Source organism: Trachurus japonicus, chromosome 11, assembly GCF_045865225.1.
Source record: "Trachurus japonicus isolate A0001 chromosome 11, Traja_1.0".
Taxonomy (NCBI): Eukaryota; Metazoa; Chordata; class Actinopteri; order Carangiformes; family Carangidae; genus Trachurus; species Trachurus japonicus.
In genome coordinates this window covers 13,092,530-13,102,556 of record NC_140917.1, presented here as the reverse complement: position 1 = coordinate 13,102,556, position 10,027 = coordinate 13,092,530, and the positions used below count along the sequence as shown (strand labels likewise).

At 42.9% G+C, this 10,027-nt stretch overlaps 1 protein-coding gene across 1 annotated transcript; it reads left to right on the top strand.

The window, feature by feature from the left end:
* Positions 1–1,760: 1,760 nt before the first annotated feature.
* On the top strand, positions 1,761–8,220 carry gnrhr1 (gonadotropin releasing hormone receptor 1). The gene is made up of 3 exons (XM_085791068.1): positions 1,761–2,343; positions 6,200–6,401; positions 7,722–8,220. The coding sequence occupies exons 1-3, from the start codon at positions 1,786–1,788 to the stop codon at positions 8,135–8,137; spliced, it is 1,176 nt and encodes a 391-aa protein (XP_085647194.1). The 5' UTR covers positions 1,761–1,785; the 3' UTR covers positions 8,138–8,220.
* Positions 8,221–10,027: the final 1,807 nt, after the last annotated feature.

Here is a 10,027-nt window from a genome sequence, read left to right as displayed (position 1 = left end):
CTTTTAGGACCTGAGCAGCCCACACATTTTCTTCAGGAGACGCTTTTTTCCCTGATCTTTTTTTTTTTTTTTTAAACACGATGAAATGAAAAGCACATTAATATTTGGAGAACGTCTCTTTTAAAATGTCTGTTTGCTGCAGGGTTCGTTTGAACTTATTTTCACATCATGAATCCACAAAATATAGGCTACAGTTTTCCCAGGGATTGTGAGACATGTGAACAGGGCCGTTGCTAGGAATTCTGGGCCCCCTGAAAAAATACTGAAGTGGGCCCCCAACCTCCTGACTTTTCATTGCCATTTTTTTTTGGATTGACTGTGTATAAGAGGAATTTAGTAGAAAATAAAATCTGTCTTTTGTGGGCTCTACTGGGCCGTGGGCCCCTAGAATTGTCATCACCTTTCTCCCCTATGCAACGGCCCTGCATGTGGATACAACTCTGTTTATCCTGCTTATGTTTCATGCTTGAACGCTACAGAAAGATGCGTTCACAAGCAGAAAATGCTCAGCAGGGGGTTCACAGCTCCCGCTCTCTCCCTCTCTGTGTGCATCATCATTTAAAGGGATAGTTCACCCAAAATTTAAATTGCACTCATTATCTACTCACCCTTATGTCGACTAAGGGCTGGGAGACGTTTCAGAGTCCTCCGTGGCTTCTCTGAAGGGTTCTCGGCGTAGCAGTGCATGTCCATATAACGGTTGCAAATGGATACCAACTGTCTTCGTAACAAAAAGACACACCAAAAAACATCCAAATACCTCCATGCTGCTCATATGTACAGTAATGTCCGTCTTGTATTGAAGCCCCGAAATGCAAAATTGTCCCGAAAAAATTAAATAAGTCTATATGTCAAGCTTGTTTTGTAGCGGAAGCCTCTCAAAGCTCCTCTTCCCGGTTCGTCAAATTTGGACGAACTGGGAAGAGGAGTTTCCGCTACAAACAAGCTTGAAATATAGACTTATTTAATTTTTTTCGGGACAATTTCGCATTTCGGGGCTTCAATACAAGACGGACATACGAGCAGCATGGAGGTATTTGGATGTTTTTTGGTGTGTCTTTTTGTTACGAAGACAGTTGGTATCCATTTGCAACCGTTATATGGACATGCACTGCTACGCCAAGACCCCCTGTAACTCAGAGAAGCCACGGAGGACTCTGAAACTTCTCCCAGCCCTTAGTCCACACGAGGGGGAGGAGATAATGAGTGAAATTTCAATTTTGGGTAAACTATCCCTTTAAGATGGCTTTGGAAAGTTTATAACTGTTGAATTTCTTGAATTCTTGAATATCTTGGCATTTACTGTATGTATGTATGTTTTATTTGTAAATAAATATGCCATTGGGCTAACAGTAAATTGAAACTTTGTCTGCATTACTTATATGACTTCCACAGTATACATTGTAAATTCACAATAAATTACTATGAACTTGTGCATTACATTTACAGTACACACTGTAAAAGTACAGGGCCTTGTTGTAATGATGTACAGCAAAAGGTTGTAATTCCCCAGTAATGTACTGTACTGTAATATCACAGTAATTGCTTTGTCATTGAAGCTGTGAAGTTACAGTATACAGCTGTGCTTTTACAACAATGCATTGTAATATCACAGGTATAAAATTACAGTAAATTGCTGTGAGTATATTTCACAGTAACCTTATTGTGAAAGTCATGCAAAATTTATCCAATTATTTATTTTAAATTCACAGCGAAAATCTTTACAGTGAAATTTCAATTTTGGGTGAACTATCCCTTTAATCGGCTGTGTCTCTGTGTCACAGGATGGCGGGAAACTTGTCTCTGTGGACGTCCTCCACACCTGCCGAGCTTTTGCACAACGCCTCGGTCTTCTTCTCCCTGCTCAACTCCTCCGCCTCCCCCTCCCCCTCCCCCTCCCCTCCGCCCTGGCAGACTCCCACCTTCACCGTGGCCGCTCGCTGCCGTGTCGCCGCCACCCTGGTGCTGTTCGTCTTCGCCGCCATCAGCAACCTGTCCGTCCTCATCAGCGTGTGCTGGGGGCGGGGTTATCGGCTGGCGGCTCACCTGCGCCCGCTCATCACCAGCTTGGCGTCAGCAGACCTGGTGATGACGTTCGTGGTGATGCCGCTGGACGCCGTCTGGAACATCACGGTGCAGTGGTACGCCGGGGACGTCATGTGCAAGCTGCTGTGTTTCCTCAAGCTCTTCGCCATGCACTCGGCCGCGTTCATCCTGGTGGTGGTGAGTCTGGACCGGTACCGGGCCATCCTGCACCCTCTGGACTCCCTGGACGCCGGCCTCAGGAACAGACGCATGCTGCTGGTGGCCTGGACTCTGAGCGTGCTGCTGGCCTCTCCGCAGGTACGGTGGCCGTGTGTGATGTTTCTGTTTCACCTGTTCATTGTATTGAAAGGTCAGAAAGAAAAAAAAACAGCTTGAATGCAATTGGCCTTCAGAGGAGATGTACTGTGTATGACCCCTGAAATTACCTGAAAGGTTAAAGCAGAAGTAAGCGGAATATTTGTGTTAAAGCAGAAGTAAGTGGTCCGGTCGTTTTCGCTAATGCTGCGTTCCAGGCAGGCTTTTGAAATCGTAAATTACAGCTTCAAGTCACAACTTACGACTTTGTAGCGTTTCAGGCAACCCACTCGTGTTTTTCCGACCTGTTTTACCGGTGAAAGTCACTATAACGGCCACTCGTAACTTCCGACCGGTGAACTCGTACCAGATCGAACTGGTACCACTTCACGGTCGGAAAAATACGAGTTTCCTTGAACGCACCATAACAGTCCTCGTCCCTACGTCGCCACATTCACGGCGTCCCTTGGCTGCACACACAGCCCTGCATGCCGTTCTCTCTCCTCATTGGATAAAAACTGTAGGATACGATAAATGTTTTCTCTTCGGCTCAGAGCAGAGCAGAGTGACTGACAGACCCGTGTTTCAGTCCAAACACTCTATGTAAGTGATTGCTGTCGGAAGATATAACTATTTAAGACTTATATTAACACAAATATATCACTTACTTCTGCTTTAATATAAGTCTTAAATAGTTATATCCCCCTGTGGTGGCCCTGAAGTGCAAAACACAACGGCAAATCAGACAACAACAACAAAAGAGAAAACTCAACACAAAAAGAGAAAACACAACGGCAAAAGAGAAAACACAACACAAAAAGAGAAAACACAACGGCAAAAGAGAAAACACAACACAAAAAGAGAAAACACAAAAGCAAAAGAGAAAACATAACGGCAAAAGAGAAAACACAACACAAAAAGAGAAAACATAACGACATTAACCAAACCGGAAAAGGTAGGTACCCTCGGGCGACATGAATCGTCGCTGATTGGACAAAAGAACTGGTCCGTGCTTTGAACCGGAAAGACAACACCGCCAGCACGACAGACAAGTGGGACTAGCACAGAGGCCGCTATGTATTGCCCAAAATGTTTTGCTTTTGTGTTTTCTGATTTGCCGTTGTGTTTTGCACTTCAGGGCCACCGTATCTATCTTCCGACAGCAATCACTTATAGAGTGTTTGGTCTGAAACACGGGTCCGTCAGTCACTCTGCTCTGCTGTAAGCCGAGGAGAAAACTTCTTGTATACTTCCTTGTATCCTACAAGCTTTATCCAATGAGGAGAGAGAATGGCATGAAGGGCTTAGAGCACTGGAAAAGAGAGTAACGACACCACCATTGACTCCCGTGGTAAGGGTTTTGCGCCCCGAGTGGCAGGAATCAGGATATGGGTATTGCAAAAGCGCCCAGAAAACCCATTCACTCCAATGTATGTGTGTTGCCCACTTGCTTGTAAATTGATGAAAACGGCAGTGTTTTTGTTTTTAGGTGTCTTGGTCATATCAAATTATACTTATAATTTGTTTATTACAAAATGTAGATTGAAACATTAATGTAGACAACTTTTTTTTTTCTTTTTTTTTTTTACTCGCCTATGTGTTAATGTTTATCTGTAAAGGATCCTCAATGATGCTATTAACGTGGGTGATCTATAAATGTCCTTAAATTGAGATGTCAGTTCTTGAGCGCTTTTGCAATACCCATATTCCGCCATCAGGAGGCGCTTCCATTGAACCAATGCGTGTCGTTACTCTCTTTTCCAGTGCTCTAGAAGGGCTGTGTGTGCAGCCCATGGATGTATTGGTGCAGCCAAGGGATGCGCGTGAATGTGGTGACGTAGGGGCGAGGACCAATAGATCCATGACGAGGGCGGGGGCTGCTAACTCCATCGGCTGACAAAAAGTTAGCCAAAACGACCAGATCGCTTACTTCTGCTTTAACTAGATGCTGTGCAGCTCAATTGAATTCACTACAACTACAATCTAATTAGTATCGCACCTTAGAAAAACTTTATCTCAAGGATCTTTACAGCATCAGGTGCAGACCTAATGTTTGAACTCACTCAGGGTGGGTAGCCATTTGCCAAGTTGGGGTGAGATGAAAAATTTGGGGTCGGTGTGTGTGATTCAATGTAATTTAAGACCAAGACCAAGACTTTGAGAGAGTTGAGACCAAGTCCAGGACCGGGACCAGACCAATTCAAGACCATTTTCAAGACCATTGCTGTATTTCAACCAGGACAGACTATTTACGACAAGACACTGGCGGTAGGGAAGCTTGAAGTTGCCTGATGAGGGAACTTCTCTGCTGAAGATCCAGATTAGATTAAGTTTTGCTGAAATGACGGCTGGATGACTGCAGAGAGAGAGAGAGAGAGTACTTTTAAATTTGACAGCTAATGACTGACTGGTAGAAGAAAGAGACGATGGCAGACTGTGATTGGATGAATTATGTGAAGAACGGTGGAGCGAGAGGATAGCGGGAAAACGGGGAAGTGGCTTTGAGGCGTACTTAAAGAGATAGTCTTCCTGTCTGAACTTTTGCTTCATTCAGTACCAGTATTCATGATAATCATATGGCTTGATATTTACATTAAGCCTCAGCTAAAAAGAAAAGACAATTTTATTTAAAAAATCTATAACATATTTAATTTAATTGAGACAATTTGATTTGAACAGAATAACACAGCATAGAACCTGCTCGAGTCGCCTCCCACTTTTCAGATGGTTACACAAGCAGATACTTTTGTAGAACAATTTTATACGGTAATAGCAGAAACTGTCTCACTGTTATTTTAAGGATAACGTTCTGGCAACCACAGCTGCCGGTAATTTAACGAAAAAAACAGCATTTTCTTTTTCTTTTCTTTTTTTTTACAGTGTAAAGTTATTGAATAACATTGCATGACCTAAAGTGAGCGAAAAAAGTAGTGTATACTAAACCTACATATGTCTTCTAGTTACTCACACAACTCAAAGATGATCACATATGACATATTATTCACAACATTTACTTAAATGTAATTCACTCTTGTCACTATAGTATTCAGAAAATGCTATTTATTTAATAGTTTTTGTTGTACCTCGAACATTGTGAGTCAAAATAAGCACAATTTATTAATTTTATAAACAGATACAGATGCAAATACAAGACCGTGTAAGGATAATGAAATTCACAAATTACTTGTCTGTGTATTGTCTGTTGTGGTTTTTAGGAATGATGACATATACAGTATCAGACCCTGATACAGAGCGGGGTAAACTCAGTGCTGGTTTGTATCTGCACATTGTAAATAAGAAACACTCTCTCATTATATGTTGTTATAATGACTCGACTTGTTTGACTTGTGCAGTCTGCTGCTGTGGCCCCATCAGTGATGAGTGGTGTGGTCAGTATCATCCCTCTTCACATCACTGCTGCTGCTGCTGCTGCTGCACACAACCTATATACCCTCATACTCTCTAAGTTTGTCCCCTCTCTGACACCGTCACTAACTCTTGTGCTCACCTGCTGCACTGCCACTAACAGCCACAGCACAGCAGTTCAGCTGTTCAACTGACCCACCCTCCATCCCCCCTTTGTATCTGCTCCCAGACCAGTCAGTAACAAGTGACTCCTTATGTTTTCACATGTGGTTGTTGTTGTGACACTCTGAGGTGCATTAAAACGCCTTTAATGCACAAACCTGGGGTCAAAGAACCTGCTGCACTGTGAGGTTCTTTGTGTAGTTTGTTTATGAACAAATATAATCTGAAGTTTGTTAATAAATACAAACTACACCTGGTGTTTTTTTTTTCTCTTTTTCCTGTGACTGCATTCATTCATTGCTCATGTCTTTTACACTCTATTCATCCTCAGCTGTTCATCTTTCGGGCCATTAAGGCCGATGGAGTGGACTTCACTCAGTGTGTGACCCATGGAAGTTTCCAGCATCGGTGGCAGGAGACGGCATACAACATGTTTCACTTTGTGACGCTGTATGTCTTCCCCCTGCTGGTCATGACTTTCTGCTACACCCGCATCCTCATCAAGATCAATGGGCAGATGCGCAAGAGCAAAGGTGTGTGGCCTTTGGGTGGAGTCTTAACTTATGTGCACGCTCAGAACAAAAAAAACAACAACTGCTTATTGATTTAAACTTTATTACCACTTAGGATTTACTTTCCCACTTCAACTTATGCTCACAAAGGACAACACTGAAGTACTGTCCAATTATGAAGACAGTTATACTGGTTGGAAACAAACCTCCAGGTAAAGATGAGCATACCCAACCTGTAAATGAGACGCGAAGATTAAAAAAAAGGAATTAATATCTGACTTTAAAGGGATAGTTCAACATTTTGGCAAATTGGCCCATTGCCATAATCCCTATAGTCATAGCAGTAGGTTCATTACCTTTAATTGTCATTGCAAGCTATTTTTAGAACGGCGGAGCAGAGCGGCGAGCTGCTCAGAGCTACGCTACGGAGGCTTATGGGATTTCTTGGGTTTTCCTCATCAAACTCATCTAATACACAATCCAACAACTCCAAAATGGTCTGGTGGACAAGTTGTGACCTGCACATTCACCACGCTATGAGATAATAATGGAACGTTACGAGACAGTGTTGTTTTAGAGGCAAATTCATGCAAAATCGCTGATGCACGTTCCCGTCGGGGGCTGTTTTTGGGCAAGCAGTCTCTGCATTTACCTCTAAAACAACTCCGTCTCGTAAAGTTACATTATTATCTCATAGCGTGGTGAATGTGCAGGTCACAACTTGTCCACGAGAGCGTTTTGGAGTTGTTGAATTGTGTATTTGATGAGTTTGATGAGGGAAACCAAGAAATCCCACTAGCCTCCGTAGCGTAGCTCTGAGCAGCTCACGGCTCGGCCGTTCTAAAAATAGCTTGCACCGACAAATAAAGGTAACGAACCCACTGTGGGCCAATTTGCCAAAAATGTTGAACTATCCCTTTAAATACTAGTCCTTTTTAATTCAAAACGTGACTTTCTTTCATTTCTGTGACATCAAACACCCAGAAATAGTTCCTGCTGCTCAGGTCTCTGAGGTGTAGTGTTTTAAAGGTGTAGTTGGGGTTATTTGATGATGATGTAGTCAGTGTTACATTACAGTATATTCAGATCAGTTCACTATCGGTAAACTATCCAGTTCAAATGTTCACGTCATGTAGAATATTTTAAGTGCTACCTCACACAATCCCATTGCAACTATCCATATGACACCAGACTGTCTCATCAGCCTACGGACGGTCATGATGAATGGTTTATACCTGATATAAAACAACAAATGTACAGTCGATCTAGATTTAAAGTCTCTATCTAAGCATGAATCTGTGCTTTACTGTGTTTTTTCACATGTTGTGTTGTTGTGTGCAGATGGTGAGCACTGTCTTAGACGCAGTGGGACAGACATGATACCCAAGGCCCGGATGAAGACCCTCAAGATGTCCATTGTGATTGTCAGCTCGTTTGTCATCTGCTGGACGCCCTACTACCTCCTCGGGGTCTGGTACTGGTTCCAGCCAGAGATGATCCAGCACACTCCCGAGTATATACATCACATACTGTTTGTCTTCGGCAACCTGAACACGTGCTGTGACCCCGTCATCTACGGCTTCTACACGCCGTCCTTCCGGGCCGACCTTGCTGACGTGGTGGCGTGCTGCCGCGGTCGCCGAGCGAGCAACGCCTCGCCTCGCTCCGTGGATCGTCTCTCTTGTCGAAATGCTGGAGGTGTCAGGGAGATGGAGTCTGACCTGAGCTCAAACCAGCACAGTGGGAACCCCAGTTAAACAGTGGGGATGGAGACGTGAGACAACGTACTTAACGCTTCAAGTACTTTATTGGATGGTGAACAATGTTGACGTTGAAGAACCTCTTCAACAACAACAACAACAACTGCTCCGAGCTGTCAATCTGAAGGACAATTTCTGAAAACTATTGTCTACTTCTCTATAGCTGCTCACAATATGCTGCAAGAACCATGTGTGCCGACGTTCTGCATGTCAGTAAAATACCAATATGTTTGTCTGATCAACTGGGACCTGTTCTGAGCATGAGGGTTGATCTGCAGATCTGTCTTCTGAGACATTTTATGGGTCCATTTCACATAACTACTCATACAGAAACATAATATCTGACATATATGTCCCTATATCACGAGTGATGCTATCATATATGTCACCTATAAGGATATATATCACTATCACACTTGTAGATGTGAAGATTAAAGCAGAAGTAAGCGGAATGTTTGTGTTAATATAAGTCTTAAATAGTTATATCTTCCGACGGCAATCACTTATATAGAGTGTTTGGTCTGAAACACGGGTCTGTCAGTCACTCCGCTCTGCTGTAAGCCGAGGAGAAAACTTTCCTTGTATCCTACAAGCTTCATCCAATGAGGAGAGAGAACGGCATAAAGGGGCGGTCCTCTCTGTGTGTGCAGCCAAGGGATGCGCGTGAATGTGGTGACGTAGGGACGAGGGCGGGGACTGCTAACTCCATCGGCTGACAGGAAGTTAGACAAAACGACCGGATCGCTTACTTCTGCTTTAAGTTTACCATAGTAAAATTTGTGTATATATATACCCCTAAGATGAATTTTTATATGGTATAACATGTAACAGGGTTTGGATTGGAAATGAATACATGAATACATGAATACACACATATATATAGTGTTTACAATATTAGCATACATACATAAACGTAGGTATTTATATGGGATAGACATATATGTGTTCATTATTTTATTTTACATGTAAATTATGAAATTTGAAACATGAACATGTTACATTTGTGTATGGGCAAAAGCATCTCATACACATCAATATGGAATCCCCTACATTGCTGACTGACTGACTGATTGATATTTCCACCACAGGTCAGCCGAGTGCTGAGCCACAGTTTACTGAGCTGCTCTGATCTCCCAGCTGCTCGGCTGCTGCAGGGAAGAGGAGGAGTGCTTCCAGTACACTAAGCTTCGCCTCCATTACAGTAAATAAACCACTTTCATCATTATTAAAGAGGCAGAGGAAAAACTAAAGGTGAAACACATTGAACTGAGGGAGGGAGAGAGGGAAAGATGTTATTGGTATTGGTTATTATTTTGTCTGATGACTGTGACTCTTATCAACAGAGAGAGTTAGACATGAAGACCTCTAAGTCTGTTCTGTTCTGGAGTTGGAGTAAATGAAGATTACAGTATTGTGGCTGTGAGCTGTGTGAGAGACCGAGTAAGACAGATAGTCTGTCTCAGGGTCTGGTGGTTCACCTGGTGGAGCCGTTGTCCCAGCGGCCTGAACTCAATTTCAGTCAGTCGTCCTTTCCATCCAGCTAATTTTTCTGTCTCTCTCTCACTATGACGGAAAGAAAGACAAAAGCCTGAAAGGATACCTTTAAGAAAACAAAAGAGAGTCAGTCTGTCTTTCTTTAACTTGGCTTTGACCTTGTCTTGATTTTTGTTGATGCATAGTGTAAATGTTTTACTTTGACATGTGCTCACTGTGCAGTTGACTTTTAACTTGTCATCATCTCTATACTAACCTCAGAAGGGCAGGTTATACCTTCCATGACTCTACAGAGATCCTCTTTTGACTGTGTGACAAAATATTGTCTTATCAATGATGTCAAAGTCTGTTTAGACCCCAAGGTGCATGTCTGTCCGCCTGTCTGATAAACCT